The sequence below is a fragment of the Neopelma chrysocephalum genome, unplaced genomic scaffold, assembly GCF_003984885.1.
Source record: "Neopelma chrysocephalum unplaced genomic scaffold, ASM398488v2 Primary Assembly neopelma1_62, whole genome shotgun sequence".
In the NCBI taxonomy this organism is placed as follows: domain Eukaryota; kingdom Metazoa; phylum Chordata; class Aves; order Passeriformes; family Pipridae; genus Neopelma; species Neopelma chrysocephalum.
The window spans coordinates 948,253-969,890 of NW_020897719.1; the positions used below are offsets into that span (position 1 = coordinate 948,253).

Genomic DNA, 21,638 nt, shown 5'->3' on the forward strand with positions numbered 1-21,638 from the left:
CAGTCTTATATCTGATTTATATATTTATCTTACAGAAAAAAAAAAGCAAAGAAGCAGAAAGCAATTCTGTCCAGTTTTTAGTCTTTTTAGACCAACACTATTATTCCTATTCACAGTGCAATATTAATATCTTACTTAACAATTGTGGTATAAGTTCATATGTTTTATTTGGGAAAATACGAGCTGATTTTTCACATTGCTTTCTCTGAGTAGCAGGATTCACCCTTTACATTATCTCTTTACTGTTGATATGTTGTTGGCTGTCAGAGAAGCTGTAAATATGTCGTCACTGGGGAATAAAGTTAATCAGACTATGCTAGACTGTATAGTAGACCAGGCAAAAGAAGAGATTCTACTTATCACTTTGAAATCTGGCTGAGCAAGAATAAATGAGGTTGGAATGAAATGCTGTGAAGAGGTTGCCTCTGAAGCACATAGCACCTCTTGCAAATTGAAACTTAATTTCTTATTAAGGTTCTGAGGTGGCTGAAAATCACAGACTAGCTGTCAGTGAACATATTTCTAATATTTTTCTGGAAAATAAATGTTGCAACATAATAACATAATGAAGTGTCCATTTCAACAACATGCAAATATGTTTGTTTTCCTTTCGTGTAGCTTCAATTGTGGAGCAGAAATGGTGGTGCCACATGCAACCATGTCTTGAAGGGGAGGAATGTAAAGTTCTTCCAGATCGTAAGGGGTGGAGCTGTTCCTCTGGGAATAAAGTGAAAACAACTAGGGTAGGTATGATACCAACCTGACATGTTGCCAACAAGTATAAAAAAAAAAAAGGTGCACAGAAAATTGGGTGCACATTGAAGACCTGAGCTGAGAAGACTGAAGAAGTATGGGAAGAGAGTCATACTGGGATTGGACTTCCTGGTCCTGCACACTATTCTCAGCATACTTTTCGATTACCTGAACATAGTAAGCAGTGTGCCAGACCTTCTCAGGTAAGCACTGAGGATAGTAGAGTTGATCCCTTGAACTAAAAGTAATCATCAAATGTATTATAATCTAATAAGTATTTCTTTCTGAAACTTGCTCAAAGTCTGTACACCTTGCTAAGCCCTTCATTTACAGGATAGCAAACAAGTGCATTTTTATCAATAACATGGAATACCATGTTTCTACATAAAACCTGCTAAGTATGGTAAGCATTTGATGTGTCATTACAGTATGATCTTTCGGTTCTTTTCATCTTGTATGACTGGGATTTACCAAACAATTTTGATAGTTTCAGTGAGTTCTTTTCCTCCCTTTGACACTTCTTATATTATTGGTTCAAAATTACATTAACAGCAATACATCTAACATTCATCATATACAATGCCTGACAACAAAGTATACATGCTATCATCTCTGCTTTTTAGTGGCTAAGAGAAATAGAAGAAAGACAAATTCTTCAGATAAGCTGTAAACACAAAAACTTCCTAAATCTACAGCATTGTGTCTCAGTAGGGTCAACACAGTTCTTCATCAACATACAAAAGATTAAAATGCTCTCAGAAGACACACGTGCATGTGTTTAAGTATAAACACCTTTACCTCTACATGCCACCACATACACTCATGTCTGGTTTTTCTTTTAAGTATTTAGTACTTGTTTGCAGTGCCAGGCCATAATTTGCTAGCATGGTGTTTACTGTGTGCAAGTGTTTGAGTGTCTGAGTCATTTCATTGAAATCTTCCTTTCATAAACACTAAATTTGTGGTATACATTGGCTGTAGTGATATGTAGCGCGCACTGATTGAATTGTATTCCTTCTGTTCCACAGAGAGCTCCATATGTCTCAGCTTTTGTATGTATAAGTCTCTAAAACATTTTGACATTCTTTGAAGGAAGGATGCTTTCTAAATGTTTGTTATACAATCCCATTCCTGAATCCACTTTCAAATGTGTTTCTTCTGGACATAACCTTGTCGGAATGCTGCCTACACTTAACTTTGTACAGGCCAATGCAAAACTGATTATATACATGTAAAATGTGTCTGCATGTATAATATAACAAGAAGGAACTAGATAGAATTTAATAATAGTAATAGAAATAGAAAAAGAATTGTATGTGTTTTAAAATTTGTCAAACACTAACCACTATTAGTGTTACAGAATTGTCATGGTTTGAGCAGCCTCAAAATCCAATTCTGATTCCTAGCCCCCCTCCCACATCTCAACCCCATGTGAGATGGGTTTTCCAGACAAAAATACAAGACTCAATGTGGGGGGAAAAGGAATATATTACAGGACTGTACAAATAAATACTTATACTATAATACATTACATATTATCTTAACTCTATATCTATCTCTACCATGACAATAATATTTACAATGGGCCAAATCTCTTCTCCCTCCAAATAAAAGTCCAGGAGAGAAGAAGAAGAAAAGACCCCTTCCAGTCTCTCAGCAGCAGGTCTCTCTCTAGGCAGCAGGCTCTCTTCTTCTCTTCCAGGCAGTTGCAGCTGGATCCTTGCCAATGCACACGAGGGAGGCCTCCAAGCCTCTCTCGGCCCTCCGTCCTCAAAACGGGGGTCTTTCCGTGGGCTGCTTGACCCCAGACACGGTTGCATCACCACGGTCATATCACGAAGCACAGGGGTCTTCGTGACAGTCTGGTATCCTCAGGGGAAATCAAGCCCCTTCACAGAGCTCCCATGCTCTGACTCAAAGATGGCTGCCAGCTTCTCTGAGGCTGCAGCAAGGAGGGGGGAAGCCCAAGGTCACCCCCTCCACACACATTCCTTGGCCGTCCTGGCTGAGCTCTCAGGACAGTCTGAGCTTCTTGCTCCTCTCTGCAGTGCATACTGCACTTTAGGACTCCTCTCAGTCCACCACCCCCTCCTCTTTCTCGGAGGGGTCTCTCTAGGGAGTTCGGGGGTTTTGGTTTGTCCAGTTCTTACCCCGAAACTCTGTTCCTGCTGCTGGCTCGGTTCTCTTCCTGCTGCTGCTTTTCCTTCTCCTCAGACATCTCTGTGTCTTCCATGCAGCATACTGGCTTCTGCTGCTCCTTTTGGTCCTTATCAGTTGACTCTTTGCCACTGCTCTTCGGACACTGCTGTGTCTACTGCTGCTCCGTCTGCCTACTCACAGTGGAGAAAACTCCTTCGGCTTCTCAGACACAGGCACTTAGTTCAGTTCAACACCATTCCAAGTCCACATAGCCCCCCAGCCGGGGGCTGGGGGGGGCAAAGCCCCCAGGAGCTACTGCCCCTGCTCCTCGTGGCCTCTACAACAACATGGCCACCCTTCCACTAACAACGAGTACCACTGCTTCTCTTCCGGTGGAGAGATATGTTTATATTTTGCAGAAGCACTGATTGGGTCAAACCCCAAGGATCACCACCCCCTGGGGGTTACCACTTTTCTAGTTTCAGGGGGAAAAACCTGGCTCAAACCACTACAAGAATAAATGCCATTTTATATTTATTGAGAGTGTTTAACAAGAGGTAAGTAAACATGTGGGTCTGCAGGAAAAAAAGAGGTCACAAAAGGAGGAAAGATGAATTAGAAATGCCTTGATGCCTTGATTCTTCTCAACAATTTGTCAGAATATGGATTTTTCTGCATTTGTTGAGGTTGTGAAGTTTTGTCCATTGTTAGGAATCTACAGAAGACCAAAGCTGTTGTCCTCAAGGGCTTATGCCTCTGTTGTAGATTTGTAGGACTAGTTCTTTGAAGTAGTTGGAATTTTCTTGTCCTCCATGGTGGGGGCAATCGTCAGGATTCATTTCATACCTCTTCAAAAGTGATGCTTTGAAAAAGCCAGTCCTTTTTTTATATTTGCCATCATAAACACTGATTCAGTATAATGGCTACCATAACCTGCTTACAGACCTAGCACCACTAAAAGGTCACCTTAAATGCCCCACTATTTGTTCTGCTTTCTGGTTGCCCAGATATGGTATGTTGTGCCCCTTCTTCCTTTGTTGTCCACATATCTGCAAGGCTGTTTTGAGAGAATAGCAAACTTGAATTCAAATTTCTGGTTTAAAGTTGGTCTAAGTCATTGAAACCAGGCGACAGGTGAATGAAGGTCTCTGTCTTTCCGGATGCAGGGAGCTGTGATTTTAGCAAACATCTTTCTGATGGGCAGAAAAATATACATTGCTATTGGAAATGCGTGTGGTTCTTTATGTTAAGAGAGTAGCTTATTATCAAAAGGCAAGTAACTTTCCCTAATATGTAGTGATTACAATATTTTTTTAGCTCCTCTTTCTGCTCCCTGAAGTCTATATAAATAAAAGATTCTAAAGTGCTCTGTGGTTTCAAAATCTCCTTTTTTTTTTTCTTTTTTTTTTTTTTCTTTTATGAGAATAATAAAAATAACTCTACAGTCAGTCAGTATTAAGAAATCAGGAATAATAAGTTTCTCACTGTAAAATGAAATAAACCATACGTGATTATAAAGAAACAAAGAGAACTGAGCAGCTTGGGTGATTTAAGTGGATTATGGAAAAGCCTTGTGAAGACTTTCCTGAAAGGCCAAAAAAAAGTCTATATTCACCTCCAAACATTTTCTAAGTTAGCCTCCTTCATGTGCAAAAAACCCAACCCAATCGACTGCTGAAATACTAGCTACTCTTTTATGGGATACCAACTTCAAAAGCAGCACTTATATTTCCACATCTTGAGTTGTTAATAGTTAAGCTTTATGTTAGAGATAAAACTAGTGGAGGAAGAAAGTATTTTACTTGTCTATCTCTCTTAGCGTATTTAATCATAGTATTGTAAAAAATGATGATACCAACTTCCTAATACTTATGATTTAGGCAAAAAGGCCAAATGAATAATGGGAGAAAATGAAGGGATTTTTAAAAATATGGTCAGCTTAAGGTTTTGCATTTTGTTCAGCTATAGTGATCTAATAAGATCATACATGAATTAGAAATACTAGAATTCAGATGTTAAGAAAACTCATTTGGAAATTTTCTTCAGAATGCAAAAACAGGTATTATTATCCTAATTTGTTTGCATATTAGTGGGAAAAGGCTGATGTTAAGAGTTAACCTCAGAAAAGGACTGAATACAGGGAGAAAGTGTGTATGAATAAACTGAGTACTGAGTTAAGTTATGCTCATTTAGAGTTGACTACTTTGGTCTATGTAGCCTGCAGGAAGGGAAGGGAAAAAAGCCAAGGACAACTTAGCTAAACCAGAAACTTTTTTGAGTTCATATTAAGAAATGTGTGTTTGTGTTGCTGAGCATTATACCACAACAAAACAGAATATTCAGAAGCATATTAGAAAAGTTATGCCTTCTTTAAATGATTAGAAAAGTGTTTCAAAAAAGGGGAAAATCCATTTTTTTTTTTTACATTTGAAATACTCTTTCTTCTTCCAGTGTCTTTCTAAAATAATTATTTTAATTCAAAAAGTGCTCCTGGTTGTGTTTCCTTTCTTTTCCTGCAATATAGGAAAATATCTGCTTAAAACAAAGGAATTCTTCCATCAATTGAAAACTACAAAATATAGCAGTCTTATGTATAAAACTGACAATGACATTTAAAAAATGCTATGAGTTTGTGTTAAACAAAGGAGTCCTTTACAAAGACTGGATATTTGGCAGTCAGGTAAGAGCTGAGGAGAAATAATTTAATATTTCTCTTAATTATGGAGTGTATTCCACACCAGAGGTCTCTCTGTGGATAGGGGTTTTCTAAGGGCTGATCCAGATGCCAGGCTTTACTTGTATTTTTAAGAACATTACATTGCCCATTATCTATATAACAGAGGCAGACTTACATAAGAGCACCAGAAGCTGCATGTAAACTGTATGAAAGTGCATGTTGCAATGCCTCTTGCAGTCCCAGTTCCCCAGGCATCCACCCTGGGACTAGCTTGGACCATATCATGGCTTCTAGGCAGCCCATAAATCTGTGTATCTTTCCTGCAGAAACTAGACCACAAGAACAAGGTAAAGCGCCGTATCCCAGGTCTCATCTTGAGATCCTGGAGATGCAGCATGACTAAAGAAGTGTGTTCTTGCTGCTGGCAGTGGGAAAGTGGCTCTGGGCTGATATTTTATGAAGATGTAGAGAAATACACATTTGTATTTTTCATGAGAGAAAGTATAGTGTAGAATAGACTATTTCAGTTGAAAGGAACCTACAGTGATCATCTAATCCAACTACCTGACCAATTCAGGGCTAACCAAATTAAAGCATGTCAATAGGGGCATTGTCTGAATGCCTCTTAAACAACTGACAAGCTTGGGGTGTTGACCACCTCTCTAGGAAGCCTGTTCCAATGTTTGACCATCCTTTCAGTAAAGAAAAGCTTCCTTATGTTCAATCTAAACCTTCCCTGGTGCAGCTTTGAACCACTGTGCAGTAATGTAATAGTACCTTGTCTTCAGGCTTTTAGCTTGATTTGGTAGAACTGCCTGTGGAACGAGGCATAGTTTTAACACTAAGCACTAAGTTCTGATTAAAATATATGGAGTGGAATTTACTGGACTTTGCTTGGGTTAGGACTCTAGAGTGAGATAACTAGCCCAAGGTCTTGACTGTCTTTTTAGTATTGAGAATTGTTCAATTCCAGAAACCAATTAATTTTGTTCTAAGATAAGTCAGATGAATTATCTTCTGGAGGTGCTTATGTCTCTCAAGTAACCTAGAAGAAAGCTACGATGACTAGATTAGCCCCTAACATTTAGATACTTAATGCTGAATAGGAGGCAACTGGCTTAAAGAATTTACTCTCTTTGATGTGGTCCTCAGTAGGAAGATGATCATAAAAATCCCTTCATTCTTTTCAATGTGGGAAGATTTGGATTTTGACCACTATCAAATGCAATATAATATTTTCAAAGTTTCAAGAATGTTTATATTCTGATGATACACAGCTGTGAGCTAAGCTGGTGAATCATACTATGATGAGCAACATGTCCAGTATATACTATTCAGTAAAAGCTGGCAACAGTGCATGTTATTTTAGCACTGACTTGTTGGTATAATACAAACACTAATACTAATACTGTAAATTAACAACCAAAAAAAAAGTCAGATACATAGCAGATATTGATTATTAACCTCTGAAAATCTCTAGAAGGTGAAAGCGAGCAGTGTTTTCATGTAGACAAGTGAAAAAAGTATTTTCAGCCAGGTCACAAAGGGCAGCTTTTGGAAATGAGCAGCTAGCTACTGGAATAGCTGAGCACCCACACTTTTAAAATGGGCTGAAGGAACTGCAATTGTCACTCTGAAAACTAGCTAGTATTTTTAACGTGGAGAAAAGCACACAGAACAGAAAGAAATCAATATCTAATATATTACTACGTAACTATATGCTAAACCAATATTAGCAATAGAGTACTGCACTAAAATAAAATAAATATTACAAGGGCAGAGAGAAATAAAAGAGAAATATTACGGAGCCAAAAATAAATCCATATTGAATATATTTATCCACATGCCAAATCCAAATCTGCTTTCCAAATCAATACCGGAGATAGACGACTAGTGTGAAATGAACAGAAATATTGCCAGCATGGTAAGAAATCCATACTGAGAGTGTTTATCTACATTCAAAAACAATATTGGAGAGAGCCTGAAGTCAGTTATTTGTAATATTCTAATTTATTTAATTTTACATTATGGCTTCCAGAGTTTAAAAGAAAGTAAAAATTGAATATCATCCTTGGAAGAAGAGAAAGTATACCATCCAAGCACACCAACTGGCTGCACATGAAGCCAAATTGTGTTCAGTATGTTCATCCCACTGCTCTCAATCAATGTAATTTCATTACTATCTATAAATACTGCTTACATTTTTACCCTATCTCCTCTTTCTCACTTGCAGATGCTCGGTTGTTTCTAAATTAATTACAGCTGGTGACAGAAGAGGAAGTAATTTTATTTATGTTTCAATTTATAAAATATGCTGTTCACAACCCTTTCAGTGTAAGGAATGAAAGGACCTCTGTTAGATACCTTAAGTGATGACTCAACTACCACCAGTGCTGTCATAACTGCTGCTTGAGAAAGATAACATAAAACAAGAGAGCTGAAGTATGTCCCTAGATATGAGAAGAAACTGGCATTTTTCTTGTAACTGAGTCTGACCTAGTGTTGGCAATGCAGTGGGGTTGGTTGTTGATCTGTACTTCTCCAGATGAGGAACACATGCATAGGCTCTTTAAGCAGAAGCAGAGGGGAAGAAAATGGAACAAGTGTTAATTTTTTTCTGCCAAAGATGAAAAGAAATGTCACCATTGTGGTAGCTTCTTCCCTCATGCTGTTCCTCTTCCTCCTCCGGGCTTTTCAGAAACAGCAGTAATAATGATATGTAATTGGAAAAAACAGAAATTCATCATATAATTGTCATGTATAGGTTATTCCAGAGTGTTTCTGATAGGTTGGATGTATGGTAGTTGTGGTCAGTTAGTGCTAATAAGCCAGCATATTTCCACATGACATGTTTTACAGTGTAAAACTGCTACTAACTTACATCACATGAAACAATTTGCCTTTTGTTTTGACCGCTGTGAAATGGGAAATACTTACAGGATGAATCAATGATCTGCCATGTGTTAGGTACAGGAAGTACTTTCCCTAATATTATTTAAGGGGGTGTATGTATCAATGAAGAAACCACCTCACTGTAAAACTGCTCTGTTTCCCTGTCTCACTTCAGAGCCTCTGTCTATAGACTCCTCACCTCCTATCTTAATTTCAGATGAAGATTTATAGGAATAATGCACATATATACAGTGACCAGCAATACCTTGTGGTTCATGAAAATTACGTGATTACAGTATAAGTGAGTGCACAGACTGTAGCAAAATATTACTCATGGAAAAGAATGATTGCACTTGTGACAGCCTCTTTATGTATCTCTTTCCATGCCTTTGGCTAATCTGTCATTAGGAGAAGTTTGCAGCTGTTGCAGCATTTCTCATTGCTAACTCAGAGACCCACTGTATCTAATCTGTCATTAAAATAGCAGTAAGTTGTATGTACACGTTTTCTAAGAATACATACAAGTTTTAGGGGGCAAATGAGCTGGTAATGGAAACATGAGGATATTTTCTAGGATCAAGCTAGATTTTGTATTAATCAGTAATTATTGTTTTGATCTAGCATCACAGTTCTTTCATTTTGAAGCTTCATATTTTTTTTAGGGCACCTAAACACTAATCTTTTGATGAAAATAGTTAGCATGCCAGCCAACACATGTTACAAGGAATCATCAGTATTCAGGGCAATGCAATTCCCCGATTTTCCTAAAAATAATCTTCATATACCAAATTTGCTTCTTTAATGTTGGTATGCCTAGTTTTATCCTATGAAAAGTTGCAAGTCTATATTTGACAGGAGTCTAGGCCTACAGCTTGATGATGTTCATTTTTGTAGTCACAGAAATCTAGACAAGTCATGGTCCTTCCCCCAAAAGCAAATATACTCTAAAATACCCACAAAAGACTAATTATGGTATAAAGAATTATAGGAATGAGTGTTGTGATGTGAAATGTTATAAGCAAAGTCAGAGACTGAAAGGTCAGTAAAATTTGTTGGGCAGGTGAGGATAATCCAAACATTTAACTCCCAAGACATTTTCAGTCTCAAATTTTGTTTAGTTCTGTTCTGACTTTGAGTCTTTTGGATACTAAAATTAAGAACAAAAGTGAGGAACATCAAAAGAGAGAATGGGTTAAAGGCAATATTCACTGATACAGCTCTTTTGGAAAGAGAGAGACTGATGATACATTGCCTTGCTAATTTCTCTGTGAGAGGGGAGTCTTGTCTCTAGCTACGTAGAGGGGGTAATCTAAATTTTTTGTGAGTAGACATACTGTACAAATCATGAGAAATGAAATCTTTTGCAATCCCTTCATCACACTTGCAGTGTGATGCTCTAATTTATACATTTTTATCGTGGAATAGTTTGTCCTAAGGTAAGACTGCATCTGAGATCCGTTGTAAAGCATCATTTTATCATCTGCGGAACCTGAACATTGATAGCATTACTCTGAAATAACGGGAAAATATTTCTGCGATATTTAAAGAAAAATGCAAATAGATTTCAGTTGCATGTCATTAATTAATAATCAGTGATTTTTGCAAATATTACTTCCATGTGCAAACCCTAAAATTCACCTATCTAGCCAAGAGGTTTTCTGCCTTTGTCCCAAAAGATTCAACTTGTGATTTATTTTTCTTATTCTTTTTTCCCCCTTGTCCTTTGCTGGCATATTTGAGACATTGACTTCATGTCTGAAGAATAATTTTGTGCCTCTGATGGAAAATAAAAGTGAGTTTTTAAGGCTGTTTGTTAATGACTAGTTTTCTGCACTTCTCCATGAAGTTCTGCTTTTCCAGTGTCCTGACACCAAAATCAAACGTTTCCACTCATTTGCAGCTTCATTCTGCCAGTATCTTTGACATTCGCAGCTGTGCAAGAAGAGCTCTCTGAATATCTAGTAGTCCTTTTAAATTTTCTTGGAAAATTGTCAGTTTCTACTACATCAAGAATTACCATACAGAAAGATGATATTCATATGCCAGTATCGTGTGAGTCATGCTGGCATGCTCTAAAACTAGTGCTTCTTCCTTGTCTCACCCTCCTTTGTAGTCTGTAGGGGCTTCTTTGTATCATTTCTGCAAGTCAGAATGATACATTTCACCTTAGAGGGAAAAGGGTGTTCTGAAAGCTCAGGTCATCTGCTACCTAAATAGCTGCAGGCAGAACTCTTGCCTTTTTCCCTGGGTATTTGGCACAGGCTTCAGAAACTCTGCATCACTGCTTAGTTGTAGAAGTGATATGAGGGAGAGCAAAAGTGGCCCCCAATTGTTCAAAATGTAATACCTTCAATTTTCCAAAATAACACAGTTTTCTTGAGGTATTTCCTTATTCATTAGGACTGATTATAGAAAATATCAAAACCCCCGCCCTGTCACAGCTCTGCTTTTCTGCCTTCTAATAGGGAAGGAAATGGGTAATAATCAATATGAAGTGGAGAGTCAGCCATACAGAGCATTCTGAGCATACACAGTGGGAGGAGTGAACAACTCTCAAACAAATTGAAATTAGATTATTTAGATATTATTCCCTTGCAAAGCAAAGTGAGCATGGTTGTAAATCTTACGTATTTCTCAATAAGAACAATGAAGATATCTGTCCTATCTGAGAACTCTTCAAAATGAAGGAAAATTTCAGGCAGGAATAAGTGGAAGACTGATGTCTACAACTAAATTAATAAAGAAGATGACCAAGATAGAATTAATTTACATAAGAGTTTCAAAATTGGTAATTTTTTTTTCATGGCTTGGAGTTTACTACTCCTTCCACCTTAGTGAACACCAGGTCAAATTTCAGGAAAGACACTATTTCTGTGAAGAACAGACTCCAAAGGACTTTCTGTGTTCTATAAAATGGACTCTGAATTTTCTTCTACTGCATTATTAGTATACACCGATGATTCCTTCTCAGATCTTACAGTTCTGAATCTCATTCATTCCCTTCCATATCTGCAGTGATAAATGCCATATAGCTCTGAAGTGCAGATTCTGGATAAAGCTACAAAATATCCGGTTTATCATAGCATATTCTTTTGATGCAACCTGTAGAATTATATTGGCAAGACTGAAGAGAAGTGTGTCTCCAGTTTATGAAGAATGATATGATCTCAAGGAAACAGTAGATTGTGTCTAGCCAATGTGCATCTACAAACTCAGTAGTAATAGATCTGAGCATTTTAATGGCGTTGTGTATTTTAAGATGTCCAAAACAGTTTGTCTCTTCAGATTCAAGAACACCAGAAGATATATTACTGATGCCAGCCAGAAGAACTTGTTTCTTTATCCTGAATTCCATCTTTGTGGCTTAGGAACATGTCCCTGCCAAAGGATGACCAAATGACTTTATCTCTGCTCCTGCCGTCTCTAATTGAGGCAAATACACTGCAAAATCAGATTAGTTCTTCTTCTAGAATCTGGAGATCCCTCTATCCTGCCTCCTTGTCATCTTTTCAGAGTGACGTTGGAAAATACAAATTTACTATCTTCAAGGCATCATTCCAATTCCACTTGCTAATAATTATTTTTCATCATCCTCAAAGTACAAAAAAAGGAAGAGGAGACTGTTCTAGAATGCACCTTGGCAAATTTGAAGCTTATTACTTGGGAAGCCAATTTCTTTTTGGATGGTCATTCAAGAAATTGCCAGAGTCCTTTTTCTTTCTCTAGACCTTAAAGCACATAATTGATACTGAACATTCCTGATATTTGAAGGCAATGACCTCTTCAGAGCCTTTTGGTCTTTCCTTCGTTACTTGAGATTTTAGAATACCAGCATCTAATTGCAATTAGGTACTTATTCATTCATACTTATCTTGTCTTGGGTCACATGTTAGTTAGAAGATAATGAGAAAATCCAGGTATGAAAAAACTGGACAGGTTCTTTAAGAAAGACAAGCTAAATTGAAAAGCACATCAGATTCTTACTTAAATTTCTAGCATTCATTTTTTCCTTTGACAAGATACTTCTTTTCTGTGTACTGTGGAGTTCAAACCAGTGTCCAGATGATCCCCAGTACAGAGGAGTTGTAAGACCCTGTAACTTTCACCTGGACATCTCCATAATGCTCAAGCAAGAAAACATTTACTTATTAAAGTGATAGTGGTGGTTTTCTTTTCATCTTTGACCAAGATGACTACAACTCTTAGTTGAGAAGCAACCATAATCTTGACTACTTCTTAGTGAAGCATACTTTATGTGTTATTTTCCCGGACAATGAGAAGTCCTTCTCATTGTTTATCTATTACAGTCTCTAAGGGAAAAGCTCTTGGGCCTTCCTTTTTCACAGTTCTAATAAGACTTGAGAAAAGATGACAGGGATTTTTTTGAAATCCTCCAAATTTGTCACCTTTCTTCTCTTTCTTATCCGTATTGGAGTGATGGCATGATGGGTACTCATACTGGAGAAAGTTAAAATTAGATTTCCTTAAAATAATTTTATATTCTCTGAATGGGTACCCACTACTCTGTCAGCACCCATTACTTTGGCTAAAATTTCTCCAAGCACGGAAAAGTCTTTTCTTCATGTGGAGATCCTAAATGAATGAAAAGAGAAAGGAAAACGATCAAAGGTTTCAAGTTGATGACTGATTCATTGTTTTGAAACATTTTTTTTCCTGCCTGGATATTGCTCTGCTGTTTTCTAACTTGTTTTTTAGTTGTCTTATATTCCCTCAGCTGTGGCAGTATTCGTGGAGCCAAGTGTGAGTGTACTACCTCAAAATGCCAGCAGTGGAAGCTGGTAAGCAAGTGGGGAAAAATCACCAGAGGAATCTCTGAAGCTTGGGACAAAGGCAAAAAACACATCAGTACTGCACTAACAGAGCAGCAGGTACCCTTATAGAGAAGATAACATTACAGGTAAGGAAATAATTTACATTTCTATTTTGATCTTATCCACATACCTTATTACTCTCCACTCAAAATCCCAGGAAAAAGTACCCACAAAAAATTTAAAGAAGTATAAGATCTCAGACACAATTAATTTAGACTGCCTGATTTTTTTAGTGGGAATAATGTGAAGTTCAATCTTACCCAATTTATGGAAAAATGTATTAAAATATGAAAATCCTTTATACCTGTAATACAATTTAAAACCTCAGTCTAGTTTTAAAACAAGGCTGGTTTTGTTTTTCTTTTTAATTTGTTTTGCTTTTTCATATTTAGAATATAAACACAGCTTGTTATAAGTTTTCCTTTCCACACCAAAACAAGTTTAGGCTTATTTTTAGGTAAGTGAAGTCAGGTAAAGCCAAAATCAGACAGACTCTGTTCGCATCCCTCCATCTCGTTTTACTTTCTTACAGTTGAAAGTGTAGCATGACTCTTTATTATGCTTCAGTTTCCTCATATGGAGAAAGGAAGGAGGTTGTTTTATCTCCCACTTGGGATGATTAGGTGGAATAAGTGATATAGAAGAGAAGTAAATTTCATTTATTTAATTAATTGTCTTGCAGTCTTTTATGCCGCCATGCTGCAGTCCCTCTATGGAGTTGCGATCACTGCAAAAACCTCAAGAGGATATATCCGTGTCTGAATTGCTACAGTTATTATCTGTTACAGAAAGTAAAATAAAGTTTACGTTTGTCTTCTTTTAATATAAAATTCTTGTCTGCAAAGAAAATATTTTGTTAAATTAAAACAATTCTACCATAAAGTTAATTTCTTTGCTGAGTTACAGAAACATTGAGAAAGTTCAGGTACGTGCGTTGTAGTGGCATAACCTTTTGGAAGACAGTAATAATAAAGTGCATTGGAAAGACTAATGAATTGGATTTTGCCTTGACATAACTCATATGTCTTCATCAGCTATTCACTATTACAATTCTCCCAGTGAGCTGTACCAATTAATTTTATTTTGTAAACTATCCAGTTCAAGGAAATATAAATACAGAACATATTCATTTGTTTCATAGCATTTAAATGAGTAGAGATTTTATTTAAGCAAGAAGTTATTAAAGTTATGAGTTTAATCTTGTAATGTATATTTCTAATGATCCTGCAGCATGATATTTAAGTTAAAAACCCTAAAAAAAAGAAGAAACAAAGAAATTTTGGTGATCTTTCGAGGTGCTGTGCAACCCTTTTCAGAAGCAATCATTATCAGCAGGTCCAAAATCTACCTCAACTATCTGGATAAGGAAGTATCTGTCTGAATTGAATATTGTCTTTTGAAATGTGTCATCTGTTATTTTGTGGTGTTTCCTGTAACCTTCTAACTATAGAAATGTCTCTAGTAAAGTTCTCAGTTCAGACTTTAAACTTTTAGGGTTTTTTTGTTTGTTTTTTTTCCCATTTGTTTTGGTTCTGTTTGTTTTTATTTTAAACATTTATGATAAGAACACACTCATATCTTTCATTTTAAAGGAATTATATTCTGAGTTCATGACTCTTTTCTGTATCACAGGTCTATCCATGGACTTATTCTTGAAGAACTTTTCAATTACTGTTTTGTCATACTTAAATATTGTTGATATACTTTCAAACATGAGTCTAATATATCAGTTTCTATTGCTTTTTGGTGACAAATAAGAGTTTGAATTTGAATATGTTTGGGTATTTTTAAGACCATGCACTTTTTGTAAGAGAATTTACTCTGATTCTGAAATTTGTTTTATCCCTGTTATTTTGTACTTTTCCTTGTAATTTAAAAAAAATTCTATTTATCCCAGTTTTGTTTTCTGTAACTAATTTCATAACAGTATAGTAGTTGACATGTGTTTGTTTCTTAGGCAAACGTGTAAAACTCCTCAAGTCCGAATGGAGAAGTAGAGAAAGGAGGTTTCTGCTGTGCCTGATGACAATATTTGTTTTTTCCACACAAAAAATATTCTGGCTCCACGTTGGAGCACTAGTTGTGATGAATCCTAGTCTTGGTCGGATTCTAAGGAAGGGCCAGAACGTTCGTTGAGGAATAAAGAGTCACACCACTCCAGAAAATGTGTTCCAGCCCTCGTTTATTACTCACAGAGCAGCAGGTGTGTACAAATACAGGTTTACACAGTATTAACAGGAATTGTTGTATCTTATCCTCATTGTAGTTGTGCAGTTTGCTGCAGACACTGAGAAACTGTGGCTTATTCAGGCATAGCTTCGAGGGTGGTTGGAGAGACTCTGTACTGTGCTCCTAAGGAGCCTCAGTGTGTCAGTTAGATGCTTCTCGGAGCCTTAAAATATCTTTCTTCCCTCAGTACTTTCAAAGGTAGACCCGTCACTCAAGTTAGTCACTCTCATGGGAAAACAACAGCACTTAAGAGAGGAAGGTCATCTTGATACATTCAGTCTGGTGTTGCCTTTGTAGTTGAAAGCTCAGTATTCTATACTGGATTACTTAATTTCAGAAAAAGCAAAGAAAGGGCTATTTTCACTGTATTCCTAAAATGTGCTAGATGTTGTCTGTTTAGTCTGAAAACCATGCTAAAGATGAAGAACCTTGTCGTTTACAGGAACATATGCCATGCTCTAAAGTATTTTTGCTTTACCTATTTTTCTAATCCAACCTCTCAGATTCATTGAAGCAAGTGGAAAGCTCAATTTACGTGTGAAAGGTTTCCAAAGCCTTTTAGTTTCAATTACAATTTTTAACACTGATTTTCTAGATCTTCACTTTACCACTAAAAATCTGCTGCTGAAATCATTAAGAGCAATGACAAAACAAGGAGTACAAAGTTATATTTCACATGACATTGTATGAAATGAGTTTTCAAAATGTTTCTCTCTTTATAATGGAAGGTCCTAAGCACAAGAATTGTCACAAATACAGTTCTGATTAATCACAATGCAGTAAAAGTATGAAAGAATTAAAACGTTTTGGAGTCTATGGTTATCAAAGACATGTGAAACTTTTGAGCCATTGAAGTGTACTGGGTGATGTTCTGTTTAATTAATGAAATGAGCTAATCTTGTTTGCTGAAGGACAGGCCTGAGAATCTGGAATTCTAAATTGCTCCATCACAGACTTGGGAACATGTTTAGACTAATACTTTACATACTGCAGTGCCTAAAGTAAAGCTAAGGGAACAGTTTAAAACTCTTGAGTCTTGACATACAAAGTTAGGTAGGGCCTAACAGTTTTATAAGCAGGAATGAAACATTTCATGACTTGAAAAAGTGTCTTCCAAGATGTAACTTTCACTAAAGGTAATTGAATCCATATAGTTATCATTAAATATCTGTTTTCCATACTGCTCACAAATCACTCAAATTTTGCCTTTTGTCCCGAGACCAAGTCAAATAGCCATCTGTAATAGTGAAACAAGTAAGGAAACAGGAAAGCCTGTTTCCTAATTCATGGTTCTCTACTGGCGGTCCCTTGAAGTGGGCTTGGGTCACCTTAGTATTTCTAAGACTTTTGAAATGGTTCCTTGTGCCTCCGGAAGCTTAGTTATCTAGCATGAACACCCAAATCTACACTTGCCTACTGTTAAGTGCATATGCATAAAGGAGCCCTATTGCAGAAAAGTCCTTAACACCTTTTTGTCCAGTTTCCCCAATTCATTAGAAAATAAATTACACGATTCTCCAGCTGTCAGAAAATTGTGAACCTGTCTTTGTTAACATTTGCAAAGTACTTTTGAGTATCACTGGTACAAGATAGTAGTGTTAGAACAGAAGCATTTTCCAAGATTATAAGTTATGTGGTTTCATTGAATGTAAATGCAGAAGTGGCAATGCACTCTTGTCATTTGTTTTCATAAGCCACGTGTGAATGATAGTGCATGGCAAAAACACCGTATGAATTTTGAAATTCCAGGAAATAGTATGCTTCCATCTGTTCAAAAGATTCATTTCCAACGTCAACCTCATTCTCAGAGGGCATAAGGGGAAAAAAAGCATTGGCAGATGTTTGTTTCTGGTTATATGGGCCCTTCTGTTTCTGCATGGTAATATTTGTATGAAGTTTTCACTACCAAAACAAAGTTATTGATGTTATGAAAAAATATGACTGATATAGCCCTCTGAAGTTCATTCCATTTGCTAAAGAATCACTTTGTTGACCATTACATTAATTTTTTGTGGTCTTTTACATACATTACAAGAAAAAATACAGCAATAAGGACACAAAATGGATGGAAATGTACTGCGTACAAATAAGGCTGTTTTGGTACGGGATCCCTGTCTTATCTCTATGACTTGGAGGACAATCCACAGCTAGGCATTTCTTCAAGCCATTCCTTAGGCCTCTTTCCTTAAGCACTTACTTAAGGGATTCATGTGGTATTCCCTGTACTTAGCTTATCTCATGTTGTTCATTAAATAAATTTGTGAGACCCTTTTTAATTTTGATTGAAATCTCCATACCATTTTTGTTTCCCACAGGTCTTTAATATTTTAGAGAAGAATGCGAGGGGTGCCAAGATGGCTTTTCTTTGTCTCATGAAATTCCACTTAGCTCAGAGTGAGCTATTAATTGCTTTTACAAAAAATAGTTTCCTTTCTCTGTTTTATGTGTCTCAGGAAAGAAAAAAAGAGAAAAAGATAGCTTGAGTATGCTCAGATGACACAGGCTATGAACACACACAATCCTATATGGTTGATGGAGCAGTTCTAGTTAGGAAGAAAACCTCTAAGTATTAAGTTCTTTCTGTTTCTTTGGAGAAAACCTTGAACAGAGAGTCCATCATTCTTCCCATCTATGGAGTGATGAATCGTTGGCTTAAAAATTTGCCCCTTTCTGCATTTTCATTTTCTGACGACATTGTTATAGACTTCCCTCAAAATCTTCTCACCTACTAAATTCTCTTTACTGCGCATGATGGAAAAGAGATAGAATTGCAGTTGCAAGGGCACACATAAAAAGGCAATTTGCTAACTTTCAAGTGCTTGACTTTGCGAACTCAAGATCCAGTTTCCGATGTGGATTTTATGTATGGTTTACAATAAACATAGAAAAAATTCAAAGAGCTGCCAGTCAAAAAGTTGTAATGTACAAAGTTGTGTTATGAAATGCTATATCACACACTTAATTTCAATATATCATATATTGGTATCAATTTTCTCCTAACACTATTAAATAATAATTAATTATGTGCCTCATTTGCATGTATAAACTCTTCTGTAGTTAGCAAATTATTAGTGATATATTTGTTTCTCTGAAGAAACAGAAGATTTGTACTATACCTAATTGTGGTTCCATTACTTTGATGCTTTGCTGCATCAAAGTAGGGAAAAGTGTTTTTACTATTAAGGGAATATACACTCAGCCATTCTTTACATCCTGTAGTCTTGATTTTATCTCCCTTCCTCTTCTAAGGGAGAAGGAAGTCTTGAGAAAAAGTACTTGTCTGGGTTTTTATTGGGAATCTATTCTTATGAAATAGACAGTATTGTCTCATATATTAATCCACTGTGTGGATTTCACAAGTGAGGACATTTTTCACCCATTGTGAGCAGCATTGGAATGTAAGCTGTCAAAAAAAATTTCTTGAGCTGGTAGCTTTTCTAATGTGATGCCTTGAGGTCTTTTCATCTCCACTCCATTCTGGGTTACCCTGGCAAAAATATTCTACCCAAAGACTGAGTTTGTTCTGAACATTTTGTGAGCAGAAGAATGTAGAAAACTTCAGCTGCATTTATATGCATATATTTTGTTGAGTTAAAATAAAAAAGTGAGTTCACATACAATTACAGCCAATTCACAGCAGCCACTTACTAATTTAAATTAAAAAGTCTGCAACTGCAGAGTAATTATACTTTAATTACACATTTAGGACAAGAAAGTGAAGAGAGTCTAATGCAGTGTATTTATGATATAACAACTATGTGAAAAATTTTATTAGCATAAATGGAGTAATTATGTTCCAAAAATGAACAAATTAATTCAGATCAACACCTAGGATGTTAAAGGTTTCATGTACTTTTTTCCTTTGTATTGTTAATTCTCCATATATAATAATTATTAACTGAAAACTTGAATAGACTTGATTTGCACCTATTCAGGGTGTTACTGTTTTCTTAGGATTTTAAAGATCAGACGCATACTGTTATTGGTCCCCCTTTTCTATAAAGGCCTTTGACACAATACCTTACTACCTTACTTCCCAGACACTTAAACCAAATAGCTTTTACTATATCCAAAATTAAACATTTCTGGGAATACCACCACTAGGTATTAGCTAAAATTTTATTGCTTCTTTATGAAACTGCCTTTACCAACCAAGAGGTTTATTCACTCCCTAATGTGTATGGTGTATGGATATATAACTTCCATTAATGTTAATGTGTAATCTGTGCTTGCACATAACAAGCATTACCATCTCACTTATAGGCAAATGTGGACCACTATATGTGTTACTTGGAGTAGCATTGTGTGACCTGGTGGTTAACAGAACAAAAAAAAAAAAGGCCATGTGGAATAATAAAAATTCTGTCAAGGGAAAGCAGTTAAGAACTCCAATCATGTAATGGAAAAACTAAGAACATGCAGTGCAGCCTGACTTCCTGTACAGTCTGTATAAGCAAAATGACCTTTGTATATGGTTAGCCACCTGTTATAATGCAGAGATTTGAATGACTATCAGATTTTTTCTTATTTATATCACCTATTTAATCTATGTGACAGTGTATATTGCTTTTATAGTGATATTTTTGCCACAGGGTTGTAGAGCTAGATGGGGGAGCAGATAGACCTGGAGATTATGATTTTACTGGGTTTCTTTGTGACTGAAGAGAACACATTTGCACCTCCAAGCAGCCGTGTAACTGAGCAGTCATGTATCTGTAAAAATATTCTTTTTGCTAGCTGCAGTTTATCACCTTAGCCAATGCACTGGCGGAGCTGGATGTAATAGAAAAAATACATCACAGGATAGATGAGTTTATAAGGGAACTCTGGAAGTCCAACCCCCTTGCTCAAGCAGAGCCACCTAGAGCCAGTTGCCCAGGACCAGACAGCTTTTGAATGTCTTCAAAGATGGAGAGAACCTCCCTGGACAACCTGTGCTAGTACTCAGTCACGCTCACAGTAAAAAAGTTTTTCCTGAGCGTGAATCTCCTGTGTTTTGGTTTGTTCTCATTCCCTCTTCTCCTGCCACCAGGCACCACTTGAAAACAGTGTGGCTCCATTTCCTTAGCACCCTCCCTTCTTGTGTTTGTACACTGATGAGATCCCCCCTGAGCCTCCTCTTCTCCCAGCTGAACAGTGCCAGTGCTCTCAGCCTTTCCTCATATGAAGAAGCTCTTGTCCCTTATTCGCCTTAGTCCCTCTTTACTGGATAGATAGATAGATAGATAGATTGATAGATAGATTGACTGATAGGTAGATAGAGATAGACATGTATCGCAAGTGAAGCTAATGAAAATCCACCTGCAGATAAGATCAGAAGATGTGTATTTTACGTTATGCAGCTCAGTGGCACCTGATTCCATGAGTAAAATTCCAGCTTGTTACAATAATGCAAAACATAAATAACAATAAGATGCTGCATCAGCCTTTTGAGCTTTGGTGCAGGACACTGAAATATGTAGCCTGACTTTTAAATTAATTCTTTATTATTTTTTTTTGCAATCTTCCACTGTAAAAGGGGACACATGAGGCTGTTTCCAACAACAAGAACAAAGCAAAATAAAATCAGTGTAATAGATAAGCCCATGTATCATAAAAATCAGAAAGCTCGATTTTATTATTGCCTTAGGTGCAGTTCCTAGAAACAACTTGGTGGAGAAGGCAAACTGAAGCAATGAACTCCTCAAACAGTCTTTTTAGTATTCTGTTCTATATTTTTGCTCTGCAGAGCTGACAAGAGCTGTATGCAAACAGTTCTGCTGAGGGCAAAAGAATGTTTCATCATTAAGGAGCATGACCCTTCTCTCTGTGATTAAAATGAGAAGCATATGCCCCTCGATGTCATAAAGTGTTGTTGTGACCATTCCAATGAGTTGTGCCTCAAGAGTTGGGGAGTTGACACATAACACAATTTGATATTAAAATGTTACATGATGATTAATTTTATCCACTGACACAGCAGAAATATTCCTCAAAGTTACATTTCTTTGATATGACAGTTGTTTTTTTTCTTTTCGTGTTTAAAGTCCAAATCAGACAGAGGGAAAATCCAATTACTGTGAAATTCTTTGTCTCTCACTCTTTCTCTGTGGTCCTTCTGTTTCACTCTTGTTTCA

At 36.6% G+C, this 21,638-nt stretch overlaps 1 protein-coding gene across 14 annotated transcripts in view; it reads left to right on the forward strand.

The window, feature by feature from the left end:
• FAM19A2 (family with sequence similarity 19 member A2, C-C motif chemokine like) overlaps window positions 1-21,638 on the forward strand; it is a 195,969-nt gene that overhangs the window by 171,570 nt on the left and 2,761 nt on the right. For 6 of the 14 annotated variants that reach the window (XR_003534035.1, XR_003534026.1, XR_003534034.1 and 3 more), the window contains 3 exons: window positions 619-743; window positions 13,178-14,094; window positions 15,251-15,496. Coding sequence is in view for 1 of the 14 variants with exons in the window: in XM_027682194.1 (XP_027537995.1) it covers window positions 619-743 (125 nt within the window). In the remaining 13 variants the exon portion in view is untranslated. The other 8 variants (XR_003534029.1, XR_003534027.1, XR_003534028.1 and 5 more) reach the window with 8 other exon arrangements.